Source organism: Myxocyprinus asiaticus, chromosome 1 (genome assembly GCF_019703515.2).
Source record: "Myxocyprinus asiaticus isolate MX2 ecotype Aquarium Trade chromosome 1, UBuf_Myxa_2, whole genome shotgun sequence".
Taxonomy (NCBI): Eukaryota; Metazoa; Chordata; class Actinopteri; order Cypriniformes; family Catostomidae; genus Myxocyprinus; species Myxocyprinus asiaticus.
In genome coordinates, this window is record NC_059344.1 from 52,175,980 (window position 1) to 52,195,070 (window position 19,091).

A 19,091-nucleotide genomic window follows, 5' to 3' on the forward strand; every position below is an offset into this window, starting at 1 on the left:
CACTTGAGGTGCAGAAATGGCACACTTTAGCTTTAAATTCTCATTTCTGTTTTTATGGGATTCGTCTTCTTATGGGTCTTTTTGCACTACAGATGAAAATTTGTTGAAGTTGTCTGGTGGATTTACAAAAATGTTTATTAATGTGCATTGTCTCTGTAAATCAGAACTGAATAAAGTAAAGTAAAACACTGTACTGGAACAAACCACTGAAGATAATTACACCCAGCTGGCCCAAATCATTTATCATCATAGGTTATGATATCTTTTTTCCATTTAAACATTTCTTTCCATATTCTGATTGTACATAATAGTTTAATCAAATTAACACAAGTAATTTACCCTTTTCATTATTAACATTTATAACTTATACTCACTGGCAGGAAGACTAAAATATGTGACCAAAACAAAATATTTATGAAATTATGAAATATAGTCACTGACTTCTTCATGGCAGTTACAAGAATGGTTAGTGAATCCTTCCCAAAATGTAACAATATACTAGCATTCAAATTAAGAATTCATTGAAAATTTTTTAAATTGTCCTTAAATTGCTTTCTTTTGTGACTTGTCCATTTTGTCAAATATGACTCACATAAGTTTAGCATCACTGGCATGGGGACAACATGTTTTGGGTCATTAAGAGACATTTTAAACAAAAATTCTGTTCAGTCACTTTAAGAAAGGTTTCAGTCACACTTAATCTTAATGAACTCTTATTAACCTCTCCATTTGGACTCATGCACTGCAAAACAAAAGTAGCTTTTCTTAAGGCCCATTCTCCTCTCCAGAGGGAAAGGAGTTCTGTCCAGGAGAATTTTTGGCATATATTTGGAGGACAAGGTGATGAACTGGCCTGGTCACTGTCATCAAGACTTTATCAGCAGTTACATAATTGTTCCACCTGAAATATTTAAACCGACTCCGACTTCCCCTTTTTCCCCTCTGTCATGCCATTGGCTCCTGTCCTGCTCACATCTACAACACTAGCTCAAAGAGTGAAAGATTACTCTGCTTGTTTTAAAATTGTCGCCCCACATCGAGTGTTTGTCCTCTTGTTATCAGATGGAGAGGTTACACTTTCCAGAAGCCAGTTTCACTGCTTTAATGGAGGCCCAAGCACCAATCAACCAACTAGGAGACATTGCTTTAGGGATGAAAGCGCCAGCCAGAAGATGCCTTGGGTGCATAATTACAGTGGTTGCCTGCTAAATCATTTCTGCCACACAAGAAGCTCAAAATTGTATTAAAGGGACAGTTCACCCAAAAATGAAAATTCTCTCATTGTTTACTCACCCTCTTGCCATACCAGATGTGTGACTTAATTTCTTCGGCTAAACACAAGGGAAGATTTTTAGAAGAATATCTCAGCTCTGTAGGTCCATACAATGCAGGTTAAAGGTGGCCAGAACTTTGAAGATCTGAAAAGCACATAAAGGCAGCAAAAAAGGAATCCATCCGACTACAGTGATTTAATCCATGTCTTCTGAAGCAATCTAATTAGGTGTGGGTGAGAAACAGATCAAAATTAAGTCAATTAAGTCAAAAATTAAGTTTTTTATATAAATTATCCTCCCTGTCCAGTAGGTAGTGATATGCACAAAGAATGTGAATGGCCAAAAACAAAAGAAGAATTTGAAAGTGAATGTGAAGATTTATAGTAAAAAAAGAACTTAAATATTGATCTGTTTCTCACCCACACTTATCATATCACTTCTGAGTCGTATGGATTACTTTTATGCTGCCTTTATGTGCTTTTTGGAGCTTCAAAGTTCTGGAAATCCATTCACTTGCATTGTATTGACCTACAGAGCTGAAATATTCTTCTAAAAATCTTTGTTTGTGTTCCGCAGAAGATAGAAAGTCATACACATTTGGGATGGCATGAGGGTGAATAAATGATGAGAGAATTTTCAATTTTGGGTGAATGCAAGTTTTGGCATGAGAGAGGTAAATGGCCCTCCCCCAAACACATACAAACATATTTGTTCCTATTATGGTGGGGGCTTTCAATCAACTTCCATTGTTTTTATATTGCACTACTGATATTGGTTTATATCTTTTCAAACAATGTCTCTGGGCTCTGGTGTCATTTTAATAATGTTTTGACACTGCATTATAATTTTAAAATGCAGTTTTTCTGGCATATTACATCTTAAGTCTTTATGAATCGGGTCAAACTGGCCCACACTTTCTTTAGTTTCTTTGGTTCTTTTTATGACTTCATTTTTAAATAATAATTTTAATATTGTGAGATTTAAGCTGTTTGAAAACTATGTTTATTTTTTCAGTTCCGTTTGATGGCACTAGTGACGCAGAAATTAAACACTTCAGCTTTAAATTAGTTCTTATATAACTTAACACTTTTTTTTTTTACATCCAGGCAATACCTAGCTAATACCTTGGGTCTTGCACCTTTTAAGCCATCTGTATTTCTCTTTTGCTAACCATCTCAAACTGAGGGCCAAACTGCTACACAACACTTTTACTACCTATTCTCCCACAGTGTATTATGCACAGCATATGGAACATTTCTGCAATGAGCGTGTCTGATTAGTACAAATAAATAACCATAAAATGTTAGTTCTGGGACATGTACACAACAACTGCCAGAAATGTTTAGATACACAAATACTTCCATTTGTTTGGATGTACATAAATATTTATGGTGGGTTTATGTATGTCTGCGTGTGTATGAAAGGGAGAGTGAGAGTGTATATTACCTCAGGATCGTCCGTGGAGTTCAGGATGAGAGTCCATAACTGGGCTCTGTGACCTGTGGGGCAGCCTCGTCTACTGTACTGCTGTGCCGTCCTGCTCGCTCACCACTGCACAAATGCAGAGAAACAGCAGAGGGACTTAAAAACCTCCAAAGCTAATCCATATACTTTACTTTAGTTTCATATGCGTCACAATGTTGGAGCAGGTTAAAAAGCTTTTAAAAGGCACAGACATTGAGACAGACTGTTCTAAAGTATGTTAAGAGAGACACTCGCTCAGGTTCTGAATGGCTAAATGCAAACACATTTGTCACACAGGAGGCCAGACAGACCTCCGTCAGAGCACTGATGGTCAGTTTATGTTTTTACTTGAGTTTTACTCACAGCTCAATGACTTTCATCTTATGTAACCTCTTTCTAAAGAAATGGTCTTCATCTTGGTAACCATTAGAAGACTGTATTAAGAAAACAAGCAAGTAAAAATCTACTCACATAGTACTTTAAAAAAATGTTTATAAAGTACTTTATAGGGGACATATAACAATCAAAGACCCAGTGCAGCAGAATTGCAACATTTGTTTATAGCAATTAAACAGTTACTTTTTATTTATTTATTTTAAATACGGTTTAAAAAAAAAGCAATGAATAGCTGACACTCTAAACCAGTGTTTCCCAACATTTTCTGACACAAGTACTCCCACAGCACCAAAAGTAAGGCTCAAGTAACCCTTTATTAAAAAAAAACAAAAATGTGCACCAAAGACTAAATTATATTTAACGTTATCATTAATAATGTAATATCCCAATGTACAAAAGGATCATTTTGTGAAATATGAATAGTAGATGCCAACATTTATACCATGTTATTATCGGTAATTTTCTTACTATCATTAAAAATATAGTAACTTTATTTTGTATTATCTTTCTTTATGAGGATACCTTTTGGCCTGTGTTTTCAACTTCTTGGGTATGAGCAAATGTGCATGTTGAGATAAAAAAAAAATGGAAATAAAATCTAGTATTTAGTATTAAATTTCTCTCTCTTTATATATATATATATAATTTGTTTTCTTTTATTTATTTATTTTTTTTCTTTTACTGGACATAATATTTTTTAAAGACTTTGTTGAGTCCCCAAGTAATTTGTCAACCATGTTACTATCATTACACTCCCTTATTAATATACTGTACAATTTCATAAATAATAATAAAAAACTCTCAGGATGTGAACTCTACAAATACAAGTACGTGTCTCTTTTTTATCGCTTTATCTTATATTTTGTTAGGTGTTTTCAGAAGAGGGCGATTTTAAATTGTCATCCTTGTCACTGTGAGAAAACAACTCAACAAATTAAAAAGTGGATGCTTGATTTGAAGAAATATCAGCACTAAATTCTGTTTTAATAAAAACCTTGTAGTGTCATAACCTTGAGCATAAATCTAGTGACGGCTAAGTCAACTGTACAACTGTCAACCCTGTTACTGTTTTAAAGGCAAAGCTGTATCCCAATATATTTTAGAAAAATATGTTACAAACACGAGATTAATTGAAAAAATCATGAGATTAATGATGATTGATAATTTTGATCTATTGGCATCATAACTTTTCTATTTTAAAATGTGACCATGGACTGCCATTGTTTTCAGAAGTCATACGCAGTTTACTCCAAAACAAAGTATGCTTAAAAACAAAACAAAAAATTATAATCAGTGGCTTTATAAAAAAATACAATATGTTCAATGATGAATTACATCATAAATCTCTATACTTGGGTCTCTGAAGGATATCCAGTATGTACATATAGAAGGTGATACATGCAAATAGTAACAAAAGAGTAAGACTGAAATAAGAAAATAAATAGAAATGAACATAATTTGAAAAATAAAAATGTGAAGAGAATTAAATTGCTTGAGGAAAATCCCTAGTAAAGTAGTGTGCTATGAGATACTTTAGAATAGAATAGAATAGAATAGAATAGTCCACACAGGGGAAATTTCTTTGTTACAGTTTAAATAGTTCAGATTGTTTGTTTGTTCTGGTTGCAGGTTGTCTGGGATCATAATGACTAAAGGATGATTTAATACTTTTTAGTTGTGTTTTATGTATTGGGGTAAAATGGAACAGCAGACAGCAAACAAGTATTCTCCTCAAGACATAATGAAACAGAGGTGTTAAGCATGATAACAAGATGGAACTAAATCAAAGTGTTTAAAAAAAAAAAAAAAAAGTACCTTTTTTTTCCAATGTGAATGTGCTCGCTCTCAAACAAATCTGTTGAAACAGCAGAGAAAAAGAACGAGATAGAATAAGAGAGTGAAAATGCAAACAGAGCACGCAACACAAATAACAATAAGTGGTTAATCTCTTACTACCAGTGGCACTAAATTGGTCAACACGGTCTCATTAAAACTCGTAATATTTTATATGAGATTGCAAAATTGTAAGATATTGAATGCCTTGGCTCATATAAAATGATATTACTTTTATTCCCATAGAGACCAAACAATCAACAAGCAGAATTTCAAATCGATATAATACAGTCATTACATTTTAGCTAGCCTCCTATCCAACACTTTGTTTTAAGAAAGGAAACGTTTGTTGACAAATTGAATTACTCATTCCATATTTATTTATGCAATAAAAATTACTGATGAGTGTCAAAAAATCTGTAAATCCCCAATGTGTCTTATGTTGTACAAAACTGTTATTTTCCTGTTATTAGGTTTGGGTCCGGGTTTTAAAAAAAAAAAAAATCTTATTAACATTGTTCATTGGTTCATTTATTTTTCTCTATGGGTGTAAAAGTTGTACGTTTTTGTTGGAGCCAGCTTGTACGATTTCGTACTATTTCACCATCCCATACTATAATTACGACTTGTCATGAGACCGGGTTGAAATTGGTCTCTAATACAGAATTTAGGGGGTTGGAACACATTACATTTGGTGAGTGTGGGTGACTCTTCTGTTTACTTCCAGCATGTTGGTAGGAGAAAAGCCACCATTTAAATAAATAAATAAATAAATAAATAAATAACAGGAGCATCCAACTCTTTGGACCACACACACAGCATGGAATGACCTTGGAATCTTACATCTGGCACAACTAGGGTTTAGACCACATAATATTCCATTAATGATGCAGGGTTAGATGAAAGGAGTAAATAACTACCTGGAGGAACATGTGTGTGATCATCAATACCAATTTGCCCATAAGAAAGACCCAGTTCTGGATACGTCTCTTTCTGCAACCCAGACAACTGACGGAATATAATTATTTCTAATGGACAAAGTATATTAACTCAATGATATTTCACCCATTCAAAGTCATATATAATAATTAACTGATTAATGGAAACGTTTTGGCCTCAATCATTAACATAAATCATTTTCATGGTATCACAACTACTACTTTGACATTTAATTGGATGACAACCGTATAATGTGATGCAGAGGTTTTAAAATAAGCCAACTTTCAAGCCAACAGATGGTTTAAATGAAGGGTACATTGTGGTTGAGCACCAAGATAATTTGTCATTTAGATTCTTTAAATCACAGTAACTCTTGATTACTTTAATTTGTATACAGAAATTGTTTTAGATCATTATCAACAGTCCCAATGGTGAATATTGTTCGTGTCTAGACATGAAAATAAAAACATCGGGGAGAGAGAAAGAAAAGAGAGGGAGACACAGAAGAGACTCACCATTTATGGAATGTCACAGACATTGAGGGAAACTTGGATTAATCCCCAGTTCCATCTGACTGTGAGTCCTTCACTACGCTCATTATAAGGGTTCCTTAAACCAATCAACACCTGGAAGAAAACATTTCACTTCAAATATATGAGGGGGAATATGCACTTTGTTATCAAAATGTAATAAACACTGTTTCTTCACACAGTTTTCTGTTTCCAAAAATAAACAATATTTAATTTCCTTTGGCAAAGACGTAGAAATAAAATCAGACAAAATTCACACTGTAAAATACCTTCAACAAAATTAACTAATCAAAAAATGCAATGACTTTTACACAAACCACACCACTATAAAGCCTTTACTTTTTTAAACACTGAGATTTGTTAAATATTTGATCGATGCTCTATATGTCTAGAGCATGTGGGCTAACAACTAGCCATCTCCATAACTATCACTGTCACTTCTTTATTTGCATTTATCTCAGTGTAATTGGCAAATTACAAAGGTGACTCACTAAAAGTGGTTAAAAGCTGTGCTGTAGACATAGGCTTACTGTTTTTTGTACTGATCATGAATCAAGATCAGCATCAACATCAGCTCATGTAAATCACTTAAACAACCTCTCGGACAATTCTGGTAATTTAGCCGAACATTTCCTGAGAGAATCCAATCAGCTGCTTCATATCTTCCTCATTTGGAACGGATGTTTTTTATAAACTGATTAGATTATGTAAGCAAGACTGAACCTACCTCAAGGAAGTCTTTGGGTGCATACACAGGCCTGAATTTGCTTAGGTCTGAAAAAAAAAAACAGATATACGAGAACAGTGTCCTATCGATTAGAGTTGAAAACTAGAACTTGGTTGAGAACTGACACGGGTAACATAACAGAATTCTACGGAGAAGCTTTCTTGTTTATTTTTTGTATCATTCAGGTGACATGTCAGGTTAATACAAGATTTATATTCAAGTCAGATGAAGAAAAAGAGAGGAAAAGTACATGCTGGCAAATATTTTGCCATTAAAACTTGTCCAGTATTCAGAGAATAAAGCCTTTGCATTAGTACAATGGAGGAAAGTGGAAGAGCTGTGAATATTCTAAACCCTGCATGGATGAAGTGCTGCTGGCACGATATTGATAATATAGTGGACATACTGTACCAGCTCTGCAAGAAACAGCAGGTTTAATAAAGAACCTCAGGATTTTAATAACTGCTTAACTGCTATTTGTTAGCAGTTAAGCAGTCTGACTGGGCTTAAAGGAATAGTTCACCCAAAAAATGAAAATTCTCTCTTCTTTACTCACACTCATGCCATCCCAGATGTGTATGACTTTCTTTAATCTGCTGAACTCAAACGAAGATTTTTAGAAGAATATCTCAGCTCCTTTGGTCCATACAATGCAAGTGAATGGGTGCCAAAATTTTGAAGCTCCAAAAATCACATTAGTCAGCATAAAAGTAATCCATACGACTCCAGTGGTTAAATCTATATGTTCAGAAGCGATGTGATAGGTGTGGGTGAGAAACAGATCACTTTTACATTCTTCATTTTGTGTTTTTGGTGATTCACATTCTTCATGCATACCACCCCCTACTGGGCAGAGAGTTGAATTTCTAGCAAAAAAGGACTTAAATATTGATCTTTTTCTCACCCACACCCTATCATATCACTTCTGAAGATATGGATTTAAACACTGGAGTTGTGTGGATTACTTTTATGATGCCTTTATGTGCTTTTTGGAGCGTCACATTTTTGGCACCCTGTGGCAGCGGGGGCGTGGTCAAGTGTCCGTCTGGAGAGAAAGAAAGTGGTAAGGGCGCTTGCACCTGAGCTAAATTATGTCTAACACCTGTCTCTAATTACAGTGAGCATGGGGAGAGCGGCATAAAAGAGCCACACCGTCAGCAGACCAGAGAGAGAGTCTGGGTCTTGAAGCTCTTCGTGAAGCTACAGTCTTGTTGTGAAGCTAAAGTCTATATTGTGAAGCTAGAGAGTATCATGAAAGTGTGAAGCTGATGTGTTGTGGCATCTCTGTAAAAACTCAAGTTATTCCATTAAAGAAACTCTTACCTGAGTGGAAGAAACCTGGTTTCCTGTGTACTCCCTGTGAAAGTCCTTTACACACCCATTCACTTGCATTGAAAGGAACTACTGTAAAGAATATTAATAAGTTGTGTTCTGCAGAAGAAAGTCATACACATCTGGGATGGTATGAGGGTGAGTAAATTATGAGAGAATTTTCATTTTTGGGTGAACTATTCCTTTAAGTCACTAAGTATGCCACAGTGATTGATACTGATAAACAGCAGTTGTAAAAGGTTGCCTTTCTTCTGGCTTCATTTGGTTAATAGAAATTTTGGAACAAGTGACTCAAAGTATAGATAACTCAAAAATGGTAATAAATAAAGTAATGGAGTATGGGAACTTTTGTTTTAGTTAATAATTACTTAAATTTCAGTTTATTCCCCACACAAACTTTTCTTTGATGACACTTTTTGGAAGATTGACGGTAAATCACAATCCATTTATTGCATAGAAAAGAGCAGCCAGACATTCTGCCAAACATTTCTTTTGTGACATATGGGTTTTTGAATGATATGATTAAATTATTACAAGGTTATCATTTTTTAGTGAAATGTTCCTTTATCGTGACCAAACTCATTTGGCCTGGCAGTACTATATATTTATATCATGCCAACCTTGCAAGAAAAATAGAACAAGAACAAGAGAGAAAGAAAGATATAAAAGAATAGAATAAAGGAGGAAGGGGTCAGAGAAAGTATAAAAGAAAGTATTAAGTAAAGAAAGTGTGTAAGAAAAAAGCATGCACAAACGTACATTCATTCTTCTGTTAAAACTCGTGTTATTTGAGCTGTAAAGTTGTTTAAATTGTCATTTTTACGGTCGTTTAAGGGTTTTAGGGCTTGTTGACATTACATTACATTGTCATGACAATGAAGTTGTAAAACAGGCTATAACTTTACACAGAAAAGGTTAAGTGATTTTATCACACTAAAATCCTGTTAACACACATTTGTTTAGGCTTGTGGCTATACCTCTGAAAAAGTATTTTAACGTTAAAAAATTGGCCCCCATTCATTGTAAGTGCCTCCTGGATCCCAGATTTTAGCTTGTTTATAAAGAAATGGGGGGGCAAGTCAAATACATTTATGTGGAAATCAATATTATGCCACGAATGTGCGAAAGAAAGTGTGAAAGAAAGTGTGAAAGAAAGAGCGAAATAATTTCCAAACTAAAGTGAGAAAGAATGAAAGTGCAAACAAAAGAAAGAGCAAAAGAAAGTGTGAAAGAAAGAGCAAAAGAAAAAGAGAGCGAAAGAGTGAAGAAAGTGTGAGAGAGAAAGAAAAAGAAAATGTGCAAGAGTGAAAGAAAGAGTGAAAGAAAGGAGCGAAAGAAAGTGTGAAAGTGCGAAAGTGCAAGAGCGAAAGAAAGAGCGCGAAAGAAAATGAAAATGTGCTAAAGAATGTGCAAAAGAGTGAAAGAAAGAGCAAAAGAGAAAGAGCGAAAGAGTATGAAAGTGCAAAAGTGCATGAGTGAAAGAAAGAGAAAGTGTGAGTGCGAATGAAAGTGCAAGAGTGAAAGAGCAAAAGAAAGATCAAAGAAAGTGTGAAAGAGCGAAAGAAAAAGCGAAAGTGTGAAAGAAAGAAAAAGAAAATGTGCAAAAGAAAGTGCAAGAGTGAAAGAGCGAAAGAAAACATGAAAGAAAGAAAATGTGCAAAAGAAAGTGCAAGAGTGAAAGAGCGAAAAAAAGAGCAAGAGCGAAAGAAGGTGCGAAGAAAGTGTGAAAGAGTGAAAGAAAAATAAAATGTGCAAAAAAAGTGCAAGAGTGAAAGAGCAAAAGACAGCGAAAGAGCAAGAGAGAGCAAAAGAGCAAGAGAGAGCGAAAGAGCAAAAGAGCAAAAGAGTGAAAGAGCAAAAGAAAGAGCGAGAGAAAGAGCAAGAGAAAGAGCGAGAAAGAAAAAGTGTGAAAGTGCGAACGTGTAAGATCAAAAGAGAGTGAGAGAGCGAAAGAAAAAGTGCAAAAGTGCAGAAGTGCGAAAGAGAGCGAAAGAAAGAAAATGTGCAGAGCGAAAAAAGTGCAAAAGAAAAAGAAAAGAAAAAGTGCGAAAGAGCAAGAGTGAAAGAAAGAGCGAAAGAAGAAAGAGCGAAGAAAGTGTGAAAGAGAAAGAAAAATGTGCAAAAGAGTGAAAGGAGCGAAAGTGTGAAAGAGCAAAAGAAAAGAAAATGTGCAAAAGAAAGTGCAAAAGAGTGAAAGAAAGAGCGCGAAAGAAAGAGTGTGAAAGTGCGAAAGTGCACGAGTGAAAGAGAGCGAAAGAAAAAGTGTGAAAGTTCAAGAGTGAAAGAAAGAGCAAAAGAAAGATCGAAGAAAGTGCAAAAGAGCGAAAGAGCGAAAAAAGAGAGCAAAAGAAAGAGCGAAGAATGTGTGAAAGTGTTAGAGCGAAAAAAAGAAAATGTGCAAAAGAAGTGCAAGAGTGAAAGAGAGCAAGCAAAAGAAAGAGAGCAACAGCGAAAGAGTGCGAAAGTGCGAAAGAAAGTGCAAGAGAAAGATAGAGCGAAAGAGTGCGAAAGAGAGAAAGAGAGAAAAAGTGTGACTGCGAAAGAAAGTACAAGAGCGAAAGAGAGAAAGAAAGAGCGAGAGAAAGAAAGAAAAAGTGCAAAAGTGAGGACGTGCAAAAGAGAAAGAGCGAAAGAAAGAAAATGTGCAAGAGCGAAAGAGAACAAAAGAAAAAGCGAGAGCAAGAGCGAAAGAAAGGAGCAAAAGAAAAAGAAAGTGCAAAAGTGCTAAAGAAAGTGCAAGAGCGAAAGAATGAACGAGAAAGAGCGAAAGAAAGAAAAAGTGAGTGCAAAAGAAAGAAAAAGTAAGAAAGACTGAGTAAGAAAAAAGTACGAAAGAAAGAGCAAAAGAGAGCGAAAAAACGAACAAGAGCGAAAGGGCGAACGAAAGAGCAAACGAAAGAGCAAACGAATGAACGAAAGAGCGAAAGAATGAACGAAAGAGCGAAAGAGAGCAAAAGAAAAGAAAGCGAAAATGCGAGAGCAAAAAGTGAAGGAAAAAGAAAGAAAAAAGAAAGTGCGAAAGAAAAAGACAGAGCCAAAGAAAGAGCCAAAGAGAAAGAGAGCGAAAGAAAGAAAGAAAGAAAGAAAGAAAAAAGAAAAGAAAAGGCAGGCAGCTATGTGGGGTGTTAGCATTAGTTATAGGGATGCAGTCCAAGGGTCTGGACATGCTCTGGTTTCACAGGAAGGGCTGTTTATGCCAGTGTCCTGCAGAAAGCGGTAAATGTTATCATACGCACAGCAAACTGATAGCATTGTTATGGAGCTGTTATACTGCTCAGGACTTCTGTGAACAAGCCAAACCTCTGTGTGTAAACATTCTGCAATTCATGCGTGCACACACACAGAAACAGACGTTGTCTTCAATACACATCAGTCAGGGTGTAAATCTGTATATAGACTGTGAGTGTGTGCATCACCTGGTTCATCGGTTCCCATCTCATTCCATTTATTTGTCAGCTCTTTCTGTTCTGGGACTCTGAAAAACAGGGGACAACAAAATATCTTCTCTTCTTTCTCAAAAGCATATACAATAAACGTTTTTAATATAAACTGGTTTAGACTTTTACATTTCTGGCCAGTGGGATTCCCAACTCTGTACACATACTGTTCAAGCTCTTCAAGGTCCTGTTCTCCCAGCTCGCCTACAAGACAAAAAATCATTATACTGTATAAGCAAGACTGAAGCAAGAGAAAAAAGTGTAAAAAGTAAAAAAGAGAGAGAAAATAATGAGAAAAGAAAAAGGGATGCAGACAAAGAAGAAAAAGAGTGCAAGAGAGTAATACCAGAGCTTGCAAGGCAGCAAAGGAATAGTGTTAAGTTTTAGGTAAGCTTAGCTTTTAGGATTTGTGCTTGTCACAATACTCAGTACGTGTCAACACACCATGCAACACCATTTTTGCAGTGTAAAGGAAGCTAAAGATGATTGCATAAAAGATGCAAAAAAAAGACAAGATCAATCATAATTCAGTATGCAAAAACATATAAGAAAGACTAATCAAAATTCAGTGTGGCAAAACTACAGTGACATCATCATTGTCGGTAAGACTTTGAATGCTAAACATTCTATCAAGGTAAGTAAGGTTGTCACAGTTATGAAATTTGGCTGATGATTAACTGATTCGATATACCCTGATTCTTAACTGTTCTAGGAAGACAATATGTCAAAGAATTCAAAATCCTCGGGCTCTGGAGATATTAAAAGACACTTACGAGCTCAAGCTGAAGCCCCTGAGCAGCAGGCCGAAAGCACGGGAGTCAATTTGGACGGTGAAGTGAAGGAAATTCGGCATCAATTGATGAACGTGTCGGCAATGCTGACGAAGGTCGTTGCTGACTTGGAGGATATTGCTGTAATACATCGATCGATCACTGCCATGGAAATGAAATTCACCGAGATGGTTACAAGAGTGGCAGATATTGAGAAACGGATCGATTATCTGGAGTCATCGGAGAGGGAATTAGCTGCTAACCCGCTAGCGTCCAAGGCAGGTCTGGAGTGCGTCTGAGAAAAGTTGGAAGACTTAGAGAATCGTAACCGGCGAAACAACGTCCGAATTTTTGGAATTCCTGAGGATGAAGAAGGCCAAGATATTGTGAAATTCGTAGACGGGCTCTTCCCGAGTCTGCTCGACATAACAGGCCATATCAAGGAAATGGAAATCAAGAGAGCTCACAGAGTTCCAGCACGGAGATCAGCGGAGGGAGACAGGCCCTAATCAATTCTGGCCAAATTTCTGAGATCGTCCAATAAAGATCTCGTGTTACGTGAGGTAAGGGGTAAAGGAAGGCTTTCTTGGAAGAACCACAGCGTTTTCTTGTTCCCAGATTTTGCAAATTCGACAAGAGAGAAACATGATTGATTCAAGGAATGCAAGAAATTCTTACATCAATGGAAGGTCGCTTTTGCACTGATGATCCCGGCCAAACTGAGAATCCTTAGATTAGGGATGGCCACAAAGTATTTACATGTCCCCAATAAGCATTGTCCTTCATAAAGTCAATGGAGTGAGTGAATCATTGTGTGATACTCACATTGCAGCCGAGTGGGTCTAACTCACTGAACATTCACTTAACTGTCCAAGGAACTGAGCACCTTTTTTGTTTCTTTTTTTGCTGGTTCCACCTAGTGGCTGGAGTTTGTTTTGTGGAATAACACTCCTTCGGGACATTGTTGTGGATGAATCTGCATGTTCTTTGTGCTTATGCCTCCTATTGGCTGGAGTTTGTTTTGTGGAATATTTCTTGCAGGAGTGATTAGGTAATTGTTACACTCATGTAACAGCCAAATGAGCTGGCTCACTGAACATTTGTTTGACTGCCCGAGGAAACTGAACGGCTATTGTGTGTGTGTGTGTGTGTGTGTGTTGGTTCCGCTAGCAGCTGGAGCTTGTTTTGTGGAGGAATATACCTTTGAGACAGTTTTGTGGATGAATCTACACGCTCTTTTTGCTTAAGCCTCCTACTGGCTGGAGTTTGTTTTATAGATTATTTTCTGTTGTGTAGTTCTGTCTCACAAAATTTGTATAGAAGCACCAGACTTGAGCAATCTGACAGCAAAGTTGTCGCGGGGGCTCTCGTAGGCGTACATGGACTGTTTGAGTTTAGAGGGATGGACACCAGTTGGCGCTGTCGTGCGTGGGGTTCATGCGCACGTTTTCCGTTTTTTGTATTTTTTTGGTTCTGGGGGATGTTTGGGGTTTAATTGTTGCACGAATGTGGTCATTACAATTTTATTCTTGACAATCTATTTTTTATAATATGTCAAAATATCAAATGTTAATATGAGCAGATTGTCTCTCTCCACGTGGAATGTAAATGGGATGGGGCACCCCATAAAATGTAGGAAGGTTATTTCTTTTCTTAAACGTAAGAAATATGATATAGTATTTTTTCAAGAAACGCATCTTTCCCCACAGGAAGCTGAAAAATTTGGGAAGATATGGGGTGGACATGTTTTCTTTAGTGCTGGCTCAAGTAAAAGCAGGGGAGTCATTTCATAGATAAGTAAACATCTACAATTCAAATGTCTCAAACAGATTAAAGATAAATTAGGACGAGTCATTATTGTTTTATCAGAAATTCAGGGGCAAAGGTTGATTTTGGCTATTATTTACGCACCTAACGCCGATGATCAGGGCTTTTTTATAGCTCTTGAAGGGATGTTGCAAGCCGCTGGCACCCCCCATGATATAATATTGGGAGGAGACTTTAATCTTCTGATGGACTCAGTCCTTGATCATAGTGAAGCAAAGTAAGCCCCCTAGAGCAACAGTGACGCTTCACAGGATGTGTAAAAATCTTGGTCTTACAGATATTTGGAGACTTTTGAACCCATCTGGTAGGGACTATACATTTTTTTCATCAGTCCATAAGATTTATTCTAGAATAGATTTTTTTTATACATCTAATCCCTCATTTCATCTGTTGTTGATTACTCAGTTGGAAACATCTTAGTCTCAGATTCCGCCAACCATGACACAAGCCCGGATCAGTCTGATTCTTAAAAAGGACAAGGATTCAAGCGAGTGTAAGTGTTATCGTCCAATTTCCCTGATCCAGCTAGACGTAAAAATATTGTCAAAAATTTTGTCTAACCAATTAAGTAAAGTTGTGACATCTCTTATACATACAGATCACTTGGGGTTTATTCGGGGCCGCAGCTCTTCTGATAACATTAGGCGTTTCATCAATATTATGGGGTCAGTGGCGAATGATCAGACTCCGGTCGCTGCCATCTCACTTGACGCCGAAAAGGTGTTTGATATGGTAGAATGGGATTATCTTTTTAAGATTTTGGAAATATACGGGTTCAGGAATACTTTTATTGGATGGATTAAGTTACTTAATAGACACCTGGTAGTGGCAGTACAAACAAATGGATTAATTTCAGATTATTTTACTCTGGATAGGGGCACCTGGCAGGGTTGCCCTCTTTCCCCAGTATTGTTCTGTCTCGCCCTGAAACCATTAGCAGCAGCAATAAGAAAGGAATATTATTTTCATGGGGTGGTGGTGGGAGGTATGGCGCATAAGCTTTTGCTTTACGCAGATGTTATTTTATTATTCGTCTCCGACCCCACTAGATCTATGCCTTGCCTCCAAAGTATTATTAATTCCTTCAAATTATTAAAAAATTCTCAGGATACAGAGTTAATTGGTCTAAATCCGAAGCTTTGGCTCTGACAGCGTACTGCCCTGGAGAAGACACATCCCGTTATCTCGCACATGCATTTAGTGTGGACAAAAGTTTCTCACGTGTTCAATTCGGACATTTACCTGAATGTTGCTGCAAGTATTTGGTTGAATCCTAAATTATGCATTAATAAATACCCTTTCTGCTGGACAGAATGGATTGAGAAGGGTGTTGCTACGCTGGGTGACCTGTATGAAAATGGAGCGTCGAGATCCTCTGAAAATATAATACAGCAGTTTGGGATTCCCAGATCTCAATTCTTTAGGTACTTACAGCTGTGACATCTACTCTGTATCACCTTTGGGTGTAGTACGCAGACCCCTAAAGCAGCAGACACTCTTGAGATGGTACTTGCTGCTTTTAAAAAAGGTCATGAAGCTTCAGCATACTATTCTTGGCTAATTCAGGGTCTAGGGGATGGGGTTTTAACATCTCTTAAGAAGTTATGGGAGAGAGACTTGAATTTAGTCAAAATGTCAAGTCTATGTCTAGGGATGCAAGGGTACACCTCATTCAATTTAAGATTCTGCATCATTTTTATTGGACTCCCTCTAGAATATATTGGCTTGGCCTTAAAGACACATCTACTTGCTGGCGATGCCAGTTGGAGGATGGGGACATAGCCCATGTTTTTTGAGCTGTACTAAGATTGAAGAGTTTTGGTCGAGGGTTCAGAATTTTATCTGTGAGGTCTTGAGCACTCAGATTTTTTTTTCCCCAGGCTCTGTATTTTGGGTGATGGGTATTAATAATGTGTATTAATATAATAAACAAACATATAAAAAAAACAGGGTCCTTACCAACGTGATGATTGGCAGGCAAGTAATTCTTAGGGGATGGAAGTCGGCTGGTGCGCCCTCATAACTAATAAAGGTTGATTCTGTGTATTCTTATGCTGTTTGTTTAAATAAGTGTATGGAATCAATAAAAAATTGTTAATGACAAAAAAGAATGTGAAATGTCAGAATAATAGTAGAGAGAATGGTTTATTTCACGTTTTATTTCTTTCATCACATTTCCAGTCGGTCAGTAGTTTACATACACTTTGTTAGTATTTGGTAGCATTGCCTTTAAATTGTTTAACTTGGGTTAAACGTTTTGGGTAGCCTTCCACAAGCTTCTCACAATAAGTTGCTGAAATTTTGGCCCATTCCTCCACACAGAACTGGTGTAACTGAGTCAGGTTTGTAGGCCTCCTTGCTCACACACGCTTTTTCAATTCTGCCCACAAATTTTCTATCAGATTGAGGTCAGGGCTTTGTGATGGCCACTCCAATACCTTGACTTTGTTGTCCTTAAGCCATTTTGCCACAATTTTGGAGGTATGCCTGGGGTCATTGTCCATTTGGAAGACCCATTTGCGACCAAGCTTTAACTTCCTGGCTGATGTCTTGAGATGTTGCTTCAAAATATATCCACATAATTTTCCTTCCTCATGATGCCCTCTATTTTGTGAAGTGTACCAATCTCTCCTGCAGCAAAGCACCCCCACAACATGTTGCTGCCACCCCAATGCTTCACGGTTGAGATGGTGTTCTTCAGCTTGCAAGCCTCACACTTTTTCCTCCAAACATAACGATGGTCATTATGGCCAAACAGTTCCATTTTTGTTTCATTAGACCAGAGGACATTTCTCCAAAAAGTAAAATCTTTGTCCCCATGTGCACTTGCAAACTGTAGTCTTGCTTTTTTATGGCAATCTTCCTTGCTGAGCAGCCTTTCAGGTTATTTCGATATAGGACTCATTTTACTGTGGATATAGATACTTGTCTACCTGTTTCCTCCAGCATCTTCACAAGGTCTTTTGTTGTTGTTCTGGGATTGATTTGCACTTTTCACACCAAACTACATTCATCTCTAGGAGACAGATTGTGTCTCCTTCCTGAGCAGTATGATGGCTGCGTGGTCCCATGGTGTTTATACTTGCGTACTATTGTTTTTACAGATGAACGTGGTACCTTCAGGTATTTGGAAATCGCTCCCAAGGATGAGGTCTTTACTGATTTCTTTTGATTTTCCCATGATTTCAAGCAAAGAGGCTTTTGAAGGTAGGCCTTAAAATACATCTACAGGTCACCTCCAATTCAGTACACCTCCTATCAGAATCTAATTGACTAATTGCCTAAAGGCTTGACATAATTTTATGGAATTTTCCAAGCTGCTTAAAGGCACAGTTAACTTAGTGTATGTAAACTTCTGACCCACTGGAATTGTGATATAGTCAATTAAAAGTGAAACAATCTGTCTGTAAACAATTGTTGGAATAATTAATCGTGTCATGTACAAAGTAGATGTCCTAAATGACTTGCCAAATCTATAGTTTGCTAATATGAAATCTGTGGAGTGGTTAAAAAATGTGTCTTAATGACTTCAACCTAAGTATATGTAAACTTCTGACTTCAACTGTGTGTGTGTGTGTGTGTGTGTATATATATATATATATATATATATATATATATATTTTACATTTTATTTTATATTATATTATGCAGTAGTAAAATATTTCTGTCCTAATTTCTTCACTTTCAAAAATTATTTTAATGCCCTTTGATTAAACCCACGAGCCCTTATTTCACATGAAGCAAAACCTTAGGAATTTTGTTTCATCATTTATCACTCTACAGAAATAGAGTAAGCGTGCTTCTCCTCTCTGTCACTGCGTGTCATTAACACTGGGTGTACGAACCCGCTATGACCTGGAATATTTGACATTACACAATCGTTTAAAGAGATGTAGGAATGCTTTGCATTCACTATCAAAGTTGGTTGGTTCATTAAAATTTTCACAGGAGTTTGGTGCCGGCGCATGCATCAGAGCACTTGTGAAGCACTTCACGCACTCTCCTGGAACGGAGCTGCTCTGGTTGATATCCACGGTGCGGCTCAGTGACGCCCGGAGTTCAACTGAATGACACAAAAACGCATTGTTGATGGCATTTATCTTTTTGCTTAGAATTCCCTTATTTGGGCATTCAAATGTGATTGGAATTTGAAGTGCACAATAATCACTGTTATCTCAAATAATCAGACGATTATTTAATAGTCGCAACAGGTCTAAAGGTAAGTCACCAAGGTAGATTATTAAATCTTAGATTGCTTAAAAAAGTATAAAGCTTACTTTAAAAAAAAAAACAGCATACCAAAGGATGAAATCATCTACAAAACAAAGTCTGTTCGTTAAATGATTTGGGCTGAATTAAATTAAATTGCAGTGCAAGTGTAATGGTTAGGGATTTAGAACAAATATTAACCAGAATGAATGAGGAATAGCAATACAGTGCTGTCTTGCAAGCACTGTAACTATAGAAAAATGGAAAAAGAGAAAAGTTGTACCTGGGCTTTGCGCATATATGCCAGCGGCTCTTTGGTGTGTTCTGGAGGTGCTCTGGGATGCCCAGGAGGA

General features: G+C 36.9%; 1 protein-coding gene across 1 annotated transcript in view; it reads right to left on the reverse strand.

Moving 5' to 3' along the window:
* The window catches only part of tbc1d19 (TBC1 domain family, member 19), a 34,354-nt gene that overhangs the window by 12,131 nt on the left and 3,132 nt on the right, over positions 1-19,091 (reverse strand). The window contains 8 exon segments of the mRNA XM_051710807.1: positions 2,721-2,814; positions 4,950-4,989; positions 5,888-5,960; positions 6,422-6,532; positions 7,164-7,210; positions 11,912-11,962; positions 12,046-12,136; positions 19,022-19,091. The exon segment at positions 19,022-19,091 is cut by the window's right edge and continues 6 nt beyond it. Coding sequence (XP_051566767.1) covers positions 2,721-2,814; positions 4,950-4,989; positions 5,888-5,960; positions 6,422-6,532; positions 7,164-7,210; positions 11,912-11,962; positions 12,046-12,136; positions 19,022-19,091 — 577 coding nt within the window.